Source organism: Bombus pascuorum, chromosome 6 (genome assembly GCF_905332965.1).
Source record: "Bombus pascuorum chromosome 6, iyBomPasc1.1, whole genome shotgun sequence".
Lineage (NCBI taxonomy): Eukaryota > Metazoa > Arthropoda > Insecta > Hymenoptera > Apidae > Bombus > Bombus pascuorum.
The window spans coordinates 4,291,517-4,307,712 of NC_083493.1; the positions used below are offsets into that span (position 1 = coordinate 4,291,517).

A 16,196-nucleotide genomic window follows, 5' to 3' on the forward strand; every position below is an offset into this window, starting at 1 on the left:
CTGGCTGAGTAATATACGACATGCCCAGTTTTCATCGATGGTAGGTGTAAAGAAACGGAATTCAACATTCACGAAACGCAAAGGTTTCGACGACCACGTTGGGAGATTTCGAACGACGATGGATCGCGGGCGAGGCGATGCATCAAGCACACCCGAGGTTTAATTCAAGCCTGGAAAATATATTTCACGACGTAATGTGATTCACGGCAAGTGTAAATCTGTCGGTTCGAGACGGTAAAACGCGTAGCCTTAATGTCGACGTGTTTCATTTGTTGCTCGACACTGAAACACGCGCGTGTACACGTTTTCTTCGCGAATAAATCCACCAAAGAAATTCCAAGGAGACGCCATGGCGCACATCGTTCCCCATTCTCTCCAACTTTGAATCGTTTCCTCTGTTTCCACATCCAGTTTCTTCTACTCTGTCTCAGTTCTTCTTTTTCAGTGTATTTTTTCCTTTTTTTATTTTAATTTTTCTGTTACATCGAGACACTGAAGGAAAACTTCATTTCGAGTGTGGAAAAATATGAAAGACGGATGAGTCGAAGAATATGACTGCATCTCGGCCGTCCTATTTGAAATACAAATGGACGATGGCAACACGGAAAGAGAAAACAAGAGATACACCTTCGCCGACTTTGTCGTTGCTGCGAATTATTTGCATAAACAAATTTCGACGGAAACGAATTCAACGCGCCAGGAGTATTTCGCAGTTCCAACTATGCAGAGCAGTCTCGTTCAGAGTGACTCCTCTAACCCCTTTTCTCCAACGTCACCCTTGTCGTTCTGGCATATAATGATTTCTGGCTTGTTACGTTAACTTATGCGCAATAATTTGAACACAGAGAGACGTTTTTTCGACAATGTTACAGAAGTCTCACGCATACGCAAGCTTCATTCTTGCAGTATAGCACTTGCAGTATATGAGGATTGGCACTTTTGTGAGAAAGGAAAAATATGTTATTTGCGAATTTGATAGAATTTCAAGGACTGTTCTAGGGAACGTGATTTTTCAAATATTGTCCATATATTTTGGAACACTTTTATATAATAAAAACGCTAAATTTTTGGAAAATTCGATACAAGTTGACTTCACGATTAATTAGAATTTGCTCGATAATTTTAACATTTTGTAGAAAATATCCCAAAGATTATTCGCATCGATCCTAAAAAACATTAAAATTTTTCGTTGATGTATTCAGATTAGAATAGGAACGAAACTCATTGGACGATTTCATCAAATCATCGTCACGTACAGCAACGAAACGAGCCGCACGGTCGACGGGGAATTATTCTATCGAATTATCACAGTCGAGGAAACACTGTCTTGTACCGTAAAATTGCTCGTTTAGTATCGAGACTTCGGTTTAATCGGTCGGGGATTCCATGGTTGTATCTCTTTTTTGAGGGGATCGGGGACAATGTAGAGAGGGAGGAAAAAGCGTCGTCGACGCGGTCAAACGCAACGAGCGTCCGGAGCAGACGGTCGAATGGGCAATCAACGATCGAATGCTTCATGCGGACGGACCATTATTCGCGTCCAATCGACATTGCAACATGAAACACCGACAATTGCCCGATAAAATCATTATACGCCTCATTACTTGTCAGCTGCAAACGCTCGTTGTCTGCCTTTTAATTTACAGCCGGCCTCGCTGATCGCAATTTCAACGCAGCCATCGTAATTGGTCCCCTCCTTGTCCGTGGGCGTTGGATCTCCTTAACAATTTTCAACGGTGACAATAATTGAAACGACTATTTCTTGCTCGTTCATTTCCGTCAAGAATTAAACCAGTTTGACTAGCGCAGACCGTAATTATTGCATACCGAATCTATTAGGAAGTTTAGATGATTTAATATCTTTATGCCAAATCGAAATTGAATCGTTAAAAATACAGAATATGCTGTGATTGGAGAGAACACTTTTGCAACAATGTTTGTATTTTAATGGGAACTTAACGATACATCGAAGGTTTCGCAATACAGAATAATATACTCCTTATAATTCTTGCATTTAAAAAGGAGTTCGATTTTGAAATCGATTTTTGCTTTAGGAATGAATACGCAATTAAGCATAAACAAATTGATTGAAAATAATAACAGCGCATGTTGTTGCGTAAACAAATTGTATTCGCAGATAAATTCTTTGTACCTCGCACATATTCGCAGATAAGTAAATGTAACGTTTACTGCGGCTTGTTTTTGTTTGTCACGATATGTATTTATTCCCCGTCGATTGTTCGCGGTAAATCAACGTGCCCGTCACGAGAATTCCGCCTGGTGAGCCACGCAAAACGTGTGCGCCCATAACGAGATTTCAAAATGTACGTTCGATCCGATTCACGTTGTTCGTTTTGATCGAAGAATCTCTGTTCCGCGAGAGTTTAATACGCGCGCGGGCAAACGTTTTGCGAGGGGGCGTGTATAAAATGTTCGTGTGCCCAGGTGTCTCTTAACCACGTAACTCGTAAACCGCAAGACACAATGCGTTCATTAATTGCATTAACGGATTCCATGCCTGGCACGTAATGTCGTCATTGAAATGCCGCGCGATCAACGGACGACCACATTTCCCCATTGTCGTTTCCGATTTGCACGCGACGACAACATGGAAAGCCCAGAAACGGGGGTGGAAGTGGGCGCGCGAATAAAACACCGCTTGATGACCGTCGAGACGATGGCTCGAGGTGTTTCGGCCGCCGATAAAGCGTCGGTTAATTGCCGAATGAAATTAAACAGCAGTTAAACCCTCGAGTCTTGAGTAATTATAAGAAGTTATAAGATGCCTCCTGTAGTCTGATTCTCCATCGTGCATCTCCTCCAGCCTCTCTCTGTCTCTTCTTCTCTTTCTCTGTCTATAACGCTCACGGCCTTACCACCTTCATCAACCTACCCAACCATCCCATCTCTCTTCTTCCCTTTTAAAGGCAGTATCCCTAGAGGCCGTTAACTGCAATCAAAGTTAACCCGGAGTTATAGGGGAAAACTGCAGAGCGGCAGTTAATGTTTAACGGGACTGTTAAATGCAGGCTTTCTCTCGCTCCCTCTCTCATTTTCCGTGGCCTGCTGTGTTCCTCTGGTTCCTCCTTACTCCTTTCTTCATGTCTGTTAGCCTCTTTCCCCTATTCTTGATCTTTCCATTCCTTCGACCGCTCCGAGTCAGACGTTTGGGCCATTTCCGGCTGCGGCCGATTCACCGAGGTCTAAATTCGACTTTAGTGCCTGGACCGTCCTGTCCCCGCTAAGTGAACGACCATTTGGAAGATTGCAGAGCCCTTACTTTGGCTGACCTACTTCGTGATCCGATTCTATTTGACACAATGCCCTGGCGATTCGGACCGTGCTCCAGGTGAACGAGCTGCTGCTTTCGTCGATTAGTTCGTTCCAAAGCTGCAATCGAATACTCTCTGAATCGAATCTCTTGGAGCGATTACGAGGTGTTACGAACCTCCGTCGACGACGTTGATAAAGAACGAAAATTTTGGGGAAATTACCTTTATACGGGCGGCTTTTTTCCCACAGTAACTAACGTGGTTGATGGTCCTGCGTCATATCAGTTGATAGATAGCGTACATTTTATACGAGTTTTTCTATGTAGGTATTCTAGGTCTTCGCTTTTTTCTTGTAGATATAACGGTTGATGAATTGATCGCTCGCGAATTGGGTCCAACGAAATTTATGGAAGGTTGCACAGATTTATTGCCAGAAATGGTCGAACGGTATAAACATGGTTTATAACCTTGATACTCTTTTCCGCGAAAGTTATAAAAAGAGAATTTCTGATATATGATCATCGGAGGAATATCAAGCTAGAAAATAGTGAAAAATTCCAGTATCTCTGTTTCCTTTATAGTGATAAAATTTCATTGAACTAAATTTCTCCATCTTTCTTATTAGCGTGAACTTTAAAGATTTGGCAAACACAAACACGAAACAATGAAAATTCCACGAGTTTATTCCCCATCTTCCTAGTTTCGAAATAAGTACACCTCTGACGTTGTCAACAGTTATAACACCAGTTACACTCCAATAACAGTCGATTTCCGGTTTAAATTTCTTGATCTTTGCTTAGCATTCTCTTCCACTTTGAAATTCCGTAAACAGATGAAGCTATACAAAGAACCATCTTATAACCGTGGAAATGTACACCGTTCTCAACGATCCAATATCAAGACACGAAGTAGGATATTCGAAAACCTAAGGACAAGATTGTCCAGGATAATTGCGAGGTAACTAGCAAAACATTTCTCGCTATTACATGCCGTCGTTGTCGTCGGGAATGTCGAGGGAGGAAGGCGATTCTTCGCGCGCGAAATTCCGGGAATGCTGGCTGGTAACAATATTTACGGTCGTTCTCGAATATGCAGCGGCATAGCGACGATTTCGCGATGTAAAATTAACGAGGGAATAAGAGACGAGGGCCAGGAGAGGTTGCTTTAAAATGGCACGGGTTCTATACCGAAACGGCACTCCGCGGGAAATGGCCTGCACACCCTAAAACGACCGTGCAAATACCTGTGCGATAAACCGTTCCCCGGAAATGCGAATGGCCATCGTTTACGCATTACTCCACCTACCGGTTGAAATTAGTATCGCGTCGTATCAATTCCGAGTAGATTTCTTGGATTAATTTAACCAGCAGAACTGAGAACATGATAAGACAAAGGTATTTTTGGCCCTTTAATTTAAGAAATAATTACAGCAGAACTTCGTTTGTTTGCAATTTTAGATCTACGAAATCATAGCTGAGTTTTCATTAGGTTATAAATTTCTAGCATACAGTGCTATGTAGAATCTGATAGATACGCCAGAGCAATCAAATGTATACATAGTTTGTTATTATGTCAAAACGACAATTCATAGAACACGCATTCACTGTAATTATAGTATTATTCACACTACGGTTAAGCGTAAATCTCTATTATCGGAACTACTCGGTTATCCTAACTGTTTCGATTCTCCTTTCCCGACCTGTTCGGATAAACGAGATTTTACTATAAAAATGAGAAAGAACTATTATATATATACGTAGCAAATGATGATTAATTAAATTCACGTCTAGTAAAGGATGAAACGTGTCCTTGGCAATATTACCGTCAACGTGGCGTAATTATGAATCGTCGTAACAGATAATTATGGTAATACGTGATTACGAATTAGCGGTAACGTAACGTGAATTTATGTAATTATTACAGTAATGAATCTGCTAGCCAACATGACTAATGCAACGTATTTCCCGCAACGGACATGACAAATACGTAAATCTGTATCATGATAATTACTGTAATCAAGCAACCATGTACCCCCCGTATTGACGGTAGGACGGCATGGAAGACCGCGAGGAGTCGTGTCCAAAATTTCATCCGCGTGAAACACGTGCGACCACGTATCAGGCGTATATTTTCCGTGTACACGCTGCCGGCTTGTTAAATTTTACGCAATAAAGTACAGCGAATTAGAGGGACGTTTGCAGTTTGCTCTTTGAACGCGAGATTAACAAAGGGGATTTTGACAGATTAAATTTCATTTTCTTCCTGGCCTACGATCTATTAAATTTCCCACTACAATTTCTCTCGCACGTTCTTTTGATTCTTTATTTATCGTATTGCCTTTAATCTGGTTAATTCGAATTTTTCAATATACATATTAACTCTGATCACATTTTAAAAATTCAGGCTTCATAGAGCTAATTTTCTGAAGATATTTTATCCGTTACTGTTATTTCTTGTAAAATATTTAATTTCATTTTTTATATTTTATACGTCGAAACCAATTAATAATTAATACATCAAAATGAACGCTTTTTGTCGCATAAAATATAGAATACAAAATAAAATTCTACACCCTACGCTCAAATTGTAGGGTTAAAGTTTAGTTTAAAATTCCTACAAAATTTCGAGAACGTAGATTACAAATATATTCTGTTTACATTTTGGATGCAATATTCTTTCTATATAAAATCGTTGACTATATCTAACACAATTTTATAATAAAACTCGTTGAAAATTTACTACGAAAGAAAATAAAGAAAAATCGCAAGACATCCTGTCAAACACACTCTTAATAAACTGGGTAATATACGTATCGCATATAAAGCAACATAAAATATTTCTACAAGAGTAGAACGAGCTCTCTCGATTTCGAAGCTCAGACATCGTCAATGACATCGCTAGCAATATCGCTAGCGATTTTCCTGACAGCAACGACAATCAACCGATTTTCGCACAACAACAATCAACTCATCCTTGGTCCACCCTCATCCGCGTTTCCCGCGGGGAAACTACTCTTCTGTTGTGGATTTCTCCACGCACGTATACTCCCGGTGCTTCTCCCTTCGTGCGCGCACTTCTGCCACTTGCCCTCTTCGGCTTTTCTCTCTTGCCATCACGCCGCGCTGTCGTGTCTCCGGCAAGACGCGATGCTTTTTTTCCTTCAGCTGCTGGGGTGCTTCAGCCACGACGCAACGCAGTCTGTTGGTGATTAGTGTGCTCATTACGTCCGACGCTAATGATGCTTGCATCGCCAGACAAAAGCTGCGACAACCGAGCATACGAGTTGCGAGCCGCCATCTCTCGTCCTTCCTCTCTTTCCTCGTCTGTCCTTCGTTTCCCGCATCCCTCAAGCCCCTTTTTGTCCAAGAAACGCGAGACTTCGCTCACAGATGAAACCTTCGTACGAGCTTTCAACGCTGGTTAGCCAGCGTCGTGGTGACGTTGCAGTGCGCGAGGCCGAATCTCTGAGACGTCAGAAGCGACGCCCACGCCACTGTGTAGGATGAGAGAATTGTACTTGACCCGACACGACGTTTCAGTTTTTTGGCAAACTTTCAGTGATGCTACGATACAATGGCGACTGGAATTTGAAAAATCGAGAGCACAAAAGTGTTGATTTCCGAAGTATTTTGCGAGAAGTTTAAAGAGTTTCTAGTAACGGACATTATGTCAGAAAACAGCGTTGGTAGATGGCAGAGGTAAACTAGTCGTGACGAGCGTTCCAGCGTGAAACGGGCGTTTTAAGAAACGAGTAAACGCCAAAGTTAATTGCGTTTCAGGGTGAAGCGAACTCGCGGCCGATCTCAACGAAATAATAATTCGCCGGGGTACACAAAAGAAGAGGAACGGGTGAATTAATAACGGATTAAATTAATAGAATCGAAGGAATTAATAGAACAGTGGTTCGATTGTATGAACTAATTAGAGGAAATGTGAATGGAAAACGGAACAAAACGGCCGACGCTTTAGAGCATGACACATTTTCATTTTGAACAGGCAACATTTTAATTGCGACACTCTGGAGCGCAATTAGGATAATGTTTTTAATTTTTCGGCTGGAAATTTTCTTGCACCCTGCCACGCGTTGGGACCGTAAGCATTTTTAATGAAAAGACTCTTTTACAATAGGATTTTAATCGTTATCGAATACGTTACTACCGGCTTTGTGTTAATTTTTAAATTATTCTTTCATAGAAATTTCCCTTGGAAATTGCAGTTAACGTGACAATTATGTGACGATTTCATGCCGCAATTGACGCGAAATATTTTTCTCTCGTCGACATGGGAATAGTCGAATAAAAAAATGTTTAAACGCGATATTAAATCGCTTATCCAACGTACTGCGAAATTAAAATTTCCCTTTTCGAAAAAGCCGATAGTCAAATAATAAAATAAATTGCTTTCAAAGAAATATTTGGCGTTGTAATTATTTTTTCTTATTATGTCCAAGAATCAGGATTAAAAAATTATTAAGCAGCATAGGAGGATTTTCAGAAAACTAATCGGCACGTATGGGATATTGTTCGCTATGAATAAATAATCTCATTTCATTCTACTCAAAGAAGGAAAATTCTCTCGATTACTTATAATCCAACGATCCAACGTTTCACATAAAATATGTCTTTAGATAATTCGCGCAAAGTTATCCTCGAGGTCTCGAAGAAATCCATGGACCGACACGAATATCTTATCGTTAGAGAAAGACGAGTTTAACCGACTAAGAGGAAAACCGCTCGGCAAGAGTGGGGTTGATCTCTTTTTCAAGGGGTGGAATAGGTCGTGTCGTGGCGACGGTACCGAAACACGAGGAAATTAATAAATTGCCCAAACTTAAGTCGACCCCCAAAGTGCTGGAATAAAAGACCTTCATAAATTTCATTCCACGCGCCCCAACACCTACGCTCGGCCGGCTTCCTTCATCCCCGAAGAAGCAATGCTTTCGCCTTGTCCCCTAAACGCGCGATCTATCCTCGCCCGTCTACGTTCTCTCGCGTGAGTATTTCGAGAAAGAGATGGGAGAGTGAAATTAGTTGCAGTATCCTAAGAACGATCTGAAACTCTATACAAACACATAGTCCGATGTGAAAAAAGGGTAATCACTTTACGCGAGTACCGTTTAAATCCTCAGTTACTTTCTTTCTAGTTCGCAATTAAATTCTCTCATCGGTACACCCGTAAAAACGACGGAATAAGAACCGGACAACGAATCGTTTCCCTTTTTATGTGGTAACGTTTCGAGTGTACCGAATCGCCATAGTCCGAAGGAATTGTAACAGAAAAAACGAGAGAGGGCGAGAGATAGGTAACATCCAAAAATGTTAATGGTAAAATCGATGCGGGGCTAGACGTCTCGGGGAGCAATTAAACCGCGAACCGGCCGCGATAATAGCGGATTTATTGCGACCCATTGGCAACCGACAGATTCCCCTCGTTATACTGTACGCCATACCACGAAAGTGGCAATTTTTCCACGAATAACAGCCCCCGATTGTTTCCAGTGGCCGAAACCCGATGAATATCCCGGTCACTTGGTGTGAAAGGTCGTTGGAGGATGAAGCTCACAATGCGCCACCGCCTCTGGCAATTCGCGCCTTATCGAATCGCCTTAATTGCGTTTTTATCGCGATAAAAAATGAATCGTGAATCGGACAGAAAGTGCACGGCGTCGCTATCAACGGCACCAGCTATCTAGCAACACGGTTTCGTTCGGTTAGCATTGGTCGGACGATGGTGGTGTCGGCGGATATAGAATGCGGGGGCGGCGGAGGCGGAAGGACGGAGAGTATGGGTGGGGAGGTGGGGGCACCGGAATGAATAGCAACGTGAAACAAAAGCACCGGGTTACAAATGGCGTGTATTCGCGACGGCATTGTTTTAAATGGCTGTCAGACGCCCGGAATTTATCCCGTTTTGCTACGTGACAAGCGCCATTAAATTTATTTATTCATCCACGCAGGCGCGTAGCCTGTCACATTCGAGAAATCCCGCTCTATCTCCAACTACCTACAGCCGGACGGTACTCTACAGGTGAGAGAGGATCGCGTTCAACGATTATGAGCGATTCATGTAAATGGCCCGGTACGATATACATATGTACGATTTGTCACGTTATGCCTTATGTTGTCACGTTATCGTGATTTCTGTATATACAGCGTGACATTGAGTTGCAAGAATTGCTTCTGTTGCTAGAATTATTAGAGTTAAGGAGTTTCTCTGACGGACGTGAATCACTTTGCAGAATATTTTTTAGATTTAACACTGCTTCGTTTTATAGAAAAACATTGTGTGGAAAGTAAAAGGAAAGCTTTCCGCTACATTTGTTTCATGAGATACTAAATAACTGTTTACTGAGATTAGACTGCCACATGGTTAATTGCTCCATAAATTCTAAGTAGAAGCGCGTTGCCCTTGGTAATAATTAAGTGGAAGCTTGGCAAATGTCGAGGAAAAGAGGAAGTTTATTTAAAAGAATTATTCACCTGGAAAGGACCCTACTTTTTACTGGACGAACGACGTAACAAACGTAGGAGAAAAAAGCGTAAAGCAGAAAACACGAGGAAAAAAGAGCAATCCAAGGTGTGATAAATAGAATCGCGAACCATTCCCATCTCCTGTCTGATCAACGAAGTCCATTACTACTTGGGCTCCTGTTTTCCAAACATTCGCTCCGTTAAAAAACAGTGGCTCTGGAGGGACGTTTCGTGTAACGCGCGCCGTTATAAACTCGACACTGTTCAACTAAACGAAGCGAATGGTGACGAATAAACGCAATACACCACGATGGCGAAAGTTGAAGCTAAGTTTCTCTCGAGCGGAGCCGGTGTACCGATAAAACGAAGTAATCTTCATGCTTCCAATCGACCAATCTCGATGACGTAATTGTCTTTTCAGCGAGCTTAGGGAAGCGAAGGGTAAACTTCTCGAAGGCTTGCAAGACCTGGCAGAGCCCTTCATCGATAAGCGATCGCTCGGAAGCAAAGTTCGCTTTGCGGCCTGGAATTAAACGAGCTCGTCGAGGCGATAGTTCCAAGAGAGATGGAAGGTACGAAGAAAAGAAAAAAATAGAGGAAAAGGTGGGTGGAACGAAAGAAAGAAAGCAAAAAGGAAAGAAGGGACTGGCCAACCAATCCCACGACGCGTTAATTCTTAATTTCTTAATTTCAAGTCGACCGTTAAGCACTGCGTCAAAGAGGTCTCGACTCTGGTGCACCACCTGCACCGTCTCTTCGACTCTCTCTTCGTCTTTTGGACCTCTTTGTCCGTCTCTTTTACCCATTCCTGGCTGTCGAACGAAAGATGTCGGAAGTTGAAAGCGAGCGCAATTAAGCCGTGCCTCTTTGGGATCCCCATTCATTTTTCAAGTAACGTCGCCGAATACCCTCATCTAAGTTTTAAATCGCGCGGCCTTCGGCGTGCAACGGAGTCGAAGTCACCGGCACCACGATCCATGGAAAAGGTTACGATTTACGGCAAGTGGGATTCGCGTCGATGCCGTGAATTACTCGCGGGCTAATTACGTACGGGTTTGGGTATCCAGTACGGTACTGGTGATTCTACGACACATAAAAATTCATGAAACTAGCCTAGAACAAAATAGCGTTTTTTCTCCGTATTTCTTCTTCTTTTTGCCTTCTTACACGAATCGTTCATTTCGTTGCTTCGATATTGTATCTTTGTACATTGTAATTCCAAATATTCGATTATATTATCAGCATTGTTATTGATTATTTGGGACGTGATTGAAAAGACTTCTGGAAATATATTCCGAGAGATAATCTCGACTATCTATCGTGAAAGAAGTTTCTATCGCGTGAAATACAAAGAGCTGTTACCGTTTCGTTTCTCAAAGAATAAACTGTGCAATCGCGTCGAATGAATTCCCATTTAAACGCGAAAAATACATTACGCTCGATATAAGACGGCACTAATCCGTGAAAAACGTGCTTGTTCCTTTCGCCGATCGACAGGATGGATTTATGGGGCAAATCCTTGATAAGGTTTACGTCCTCGATCGTATCGGTGTTTGCTATCAGTCCTGGGTTCGATACATTGTTCCTTTCGCGTGAAGGAACTCCACGATACAAATAAATATAATGCAGTTACTGGAAATATCATCAGCTCGCTCGAACAACTCATAGCTCCGCCATTTCGCGGATAAGGATTTATTTCCTCCGCTCGTTCTTCTCCTCTCATTCGTCGTCCTTCCTTTCTCCGTTTTGACCACTTTATCCAATGGTTAAAAGACGAAAGAAGTTAAAGGACGAAAGGTACTACGACGACGTATAAATATGATAGAAAGTTTGATGGAACTTGGTTCGCAATTTTCTAAGAAATAAAATTTCGTAATAGTAACAATTAGATGTATGTGTACGATGTCGAATATGTTTACAATTCTTTTCTTGACTTATATTATAGAAATATCCAATTATTTTTATAAATTGATACCTATCGTGATAATGGCCAAATTTTCCCTACTATAACATGCCTTCATTATATTATTAAAATAAGCAATTTTTGGAAAGGAAAGCTTAAACGAGAATTTGTTAATGTGTAATTTCCTTCATTTTGTTGGTTTTTTAAACAAAGAGAGATCTATATCAAGCGCTAATACAGTAATAAATACAGTATTCATTATTTGAAAATGTTATAAATATATAAGTATTAAATCATCGCTTCACGAAAGGCAGAAATTGTTCTACTTTCTATCAAACGCAGAAGAAAATCTTACGAAAAGCTAACTTCGTTAGGAAAGGATGAAATAGTCGCAATTCTTTTACGAGTTCCAATCTAAGATTTCGCGAAGAAACTGAATATAACGAAATTACCAGCAATACCATTAACTTTATCAGGCGGCTCGTGCCGTGGCTATTTCACCGACGAAGACCTCTGTTTCACCCTTCTTTATCCCGCTAATCAGCGCGGGATATCCAGGGTTACCGAGAAGTAGACTGACCTGAAACGGCCAGCAAACGATATAAGGATACGGTTGGACTCAATCTGCAGTTCATGTGTTTGCGAGTCAAGCATGGACGAGGTTGTTTGTACAGACGTGCTCGACGTAGTGAATTTGCGACTACGTGCACGTCACTCGTGCGTTAGTGCCGATGGGCCAACTAGAGAAAGAACACACCAGTTCGATCAATGCTAATCTATTTAAATCAGTATTCTATGAAACGAGAAAAGATATAAAACGTAGAATCGGTATATCATCTTTCTAACTTCCTTTTTAATTTTTTGCATGCAAGGAATTCCTGATGAAGATTTTTGAAACCAAGAGTTACGTTTCGGAAAAAAACTACCTCCTTCCCTTTTCTGCATTTCATAAATGAAAGGCAAATTGTGCGAATGGTTCCAATAAAGTACACAGGACTAAAAGAATGAAGATTTACAGAAGGAAACAGGGTGAAAGGGATCTGCATTAAAATCACAAAAGAATAATGTCCCATAATTTTACAGTGAATTGCAAAGTGGACACATTTCATATTTGATACAGAATTTAAATATTTTTCTAAAGATCAATTTATCCATTTCACTGGGATAGACGTTTTCGATATTGTCTATTTACAATCCTATAATCGTACATACGAGAAGGACAACTCGCGTACAGTTCTACGTGTACCTGAACACGATGTGTGTCCGATCGTATCTCCGTATGTGGGTCAGACTCACGAGGGAGGCGAGCTCGAACCATTGTGAACAGGAAACTCTGCATTCGGAACCGGACGAGACTTTCAACAGCGAAAAGAAGGTTGAAAAAGGGAGAGATCGTTGCGGTTGGGATGAGTCAAGAGGCCGGAGATAGTGCCTCGCTCTGATATCTCAAATCCATTTCTGGCTCGTGCCACAAACCGTGGACAACCGTCGACTTTCACGATCTTCCCTATTTTTTTCCTTTTCCCCGTGTTTCTCCCTTTTCTAGCCGCTCTCCCATCTCGCACGCAAACCAGACGACACTTTCGAAAAACGTCGACCGCGAAACAAAATCTTTGCCGCGTTTCCAGCGAATTTTTGCTCCAGAATTTCCGCGTGCATCACGAAATAGGATCAGAGAAAAGTATACTTTTACGGAATTGTGATTTCGAATGGATTCCGCGCTGACTGATGTTTGACGGGAACAATTCTTTTTATTCGAAGCTATCGACAGTGTTACAAGCTATAGGAAATACACATTATTTAATCGTTTCTAAGGTTTCAATTTAAATTGCGACGAGTGTGAGACTCGGAATAGGTGCTATCGATTCTTATATTCGCGATTATGTAGAGGTTGTAAATTTGCAGAATTATTTGCGAAATAAAGTTTTTAAGGTCAGCTTTATTAACGAAAGACAATCGCGGTGTATTACGTTTTAGTGTCCTTCCTGTTTTATTCTCGCTGTGATAACCTATTCAATTTTTACGACAGTCTACATTGTTCCAGTAGTACACGGTCTTTCTTTCTTTTATTAATCTTGTTACCGCTATGGTGTCGTATTTTCCGTGTGATTTAATGCTAGCAACGTCTCTCTATATTAAGAAATCTTCCCTCGTAAATAAATAAGCGTATATACGATCTCATGAGAACATATATAAAATCTTCTAGTCAATAATAATAATAATTATATTTTAGAACAAATACTTAAATGAACCTGCCCAAACCATTTTAACAAAAAGAAAAAGAAATTGTAATAATTTGAAAACAATCACATGGCATATAAAACGAAACAATCGAAATATCTGACATTCATCGTCAAAAGTCAGATATACGAATAGTTCTAAGCTTTAAACTACAAGAGCAATCGCAAATAAAGAGACGATAAACCCAAGTGGTAGACAACTATTTTCCCCGTATAATGCTTTCGAAACCAGCTGTACGTTCGTCCACTATGTCAATTTTATGTCCCGGAACAGACGAAGGGTAGAGAAAAAGGCAAATCGTAGTCGTTATTACCAATTACCAAACCGTTAATTCTATTTACGTTATCGCCAGAACGTGGAACGATTTCGGCCGACTGCCACCAACTCATAAATCAAGCTCAAGTACCATTATCTGTCTCATACACCGAGGCCGATGAATCGCGACGGCTATTATCGAGGCGATAGAAGCCGGAGAAGTTCGCACAATAACGCGTAATGGTCCGCGCAGTCTCGCCAAAGGTCGATAAAGGCTAATTAGCAGAAATTCTCGTCTCAGGTGGTCCTTCTACCGATTCCTAATCACTTAACCGGCGCCGAGAGGGGGCGTCTCGAGAACGTTCCAGGATGTACAACGCGACGAGAAGGGATTTAACACGACCAATGTGATACGTGGGCCACGTTCAGTTGCCAAAATTCTGATTGGCTCTCGACAGCCAACGTATTTGCCAACGATTCAACCGTGAGACGTGCCACTTCGAATACTAAGATTGCTCGTTTCAGTCGTATCAACACTTCTCGGAGAATCATCGCGGAAAATGAAAGAGAAACAAAATTTTAGAATTTGTAATTACAGTGACTATGCTTGGTAATTCGTCTTTTTCTATTGCGAAACTATCTGCTAGACAATAATATCAGAATTTTATTATGTTCTCAAACAAAAATGTCGCGAATTTGACTATACAAAATATACTACTTCTCTCCTAATATTATTGAATACAAACAAAAACGTTTTACATAAATACTAAACCACGAGATCTACATTTAGTTTTATTTTAATTGAAGAATTACTAAGCCTTAAAAAATAAAAAATCCTGGAATTCCTAAGAATTCCGTACAATAATATTTGCTCACTAAACATACGAGTCAAATGATAGACGCATAAAGCAAACGCGAACGTATCAGAATCATTGAAACGATAAACGTCCTGAATCACGGGATTTACGGGAGGTGTGAGCTTTTTACAGCCATTGGCCCTGTCAAATATCGCGTTCGAGTCGGATTAGGGCAATACACGTAAAATAAGCAAAACGCTGAATCAAGCAATGTGTCGGTCGCGTTGGCACGCTCGCCAAAAATGATGATTCCTATGGTCTCGCGGCAATGATTATCAGCCAGGCTGCCCGCCTGGACCGTGACGAGAAAACCGAGCGAAGCAACACGCTCAATGATTTCGCCTGCGAGCGAGTTCTGACACGCGACAAACTGTCAGTGATATACGATTTTGGTGTCGAATGTTTGTCACCATGAGTTTCGTGGTCTGCGTACGTCGTGATTTACGCGTACTGTCATTAATCAACATCATTCGGTGCGTGTACTCACCGGGCCGAACTGTTCGAAGTAGTTTTTCACGTCCTCCAGCGTCGTCGGTGCCGATAGTCCACCGACGAATATCTTCTTTGTCCTTGTCACCATCTGCAAGCAGAAAGAAATTACTCGATGTTATTAATGATATCTTCAAAATGTTAGAGAACATATACAGTGATCAAAAAATAATGTTTGAGAAATTACTCTGTGGCGATAGTAAGAAAATGTAGCATGTATTTTCCTTAAATTAATTCACGAACGATGTTCTCTTAAGAAATCATAAAAGTAGCAAGAATATAATGAGTAGACTATGGATATTTGTTCATTCATGAAACATATCAAAGTGTAAGAATTTGCAGAATGCTCATGACATTCAATAATATGTAAAATATCTAAAATATAATACACATCATAATATTTAGTAGATTTAATTTCTTCCTTTATTTGGCTACCATTCTTTAAACTTTATTTTATTTTTATAAAGATATAAATACCACAGTTTACTGATAAGAAATAAAATAACAGAATTATTATATATTATTATATTATTATATTTCTTTATATTTACGTGATACAAAAGAATATTTATACATGTATACACGAGTTTGTGGAATGCAGTTAGTTGGTTTCAAGTTATTCAAAACAATATTATACGGGACTTAGAATTCATATAAATGTAATAATTAAGTTTCACGTTATTGTTTGTCGAAACCGTGCAACTGAAGT

General features: G+C 40.7%; 1 protein-coding gene across 5 annotated transcripts in view; it reads right to left on the reverse strand.

Annotated features, from left to right (window-relative positions):
* Positions 1–16,196, reverse strand: part of LOC132908201 (RNA-binding protein Musashi homolog Rbp6) — a 780,290-nt gene that overhangs the window by 199,104 nt on the left and 564,990 nt on the right. For all 5 annotated transcript variants that reach the window (XM_060961989.1, XM_060961987.1, XM_060961985.1 and 2 more), the window contains one exon: positions 15,486–15,578. In XM_060961989.1, coding sequence (XP_060817972.1) covers positions 15,486–15,578 — 93 coding nt within the window. The remainder of the gene's footprint in view (positions 1–15,485; positions 15,579–16,196) is intronic.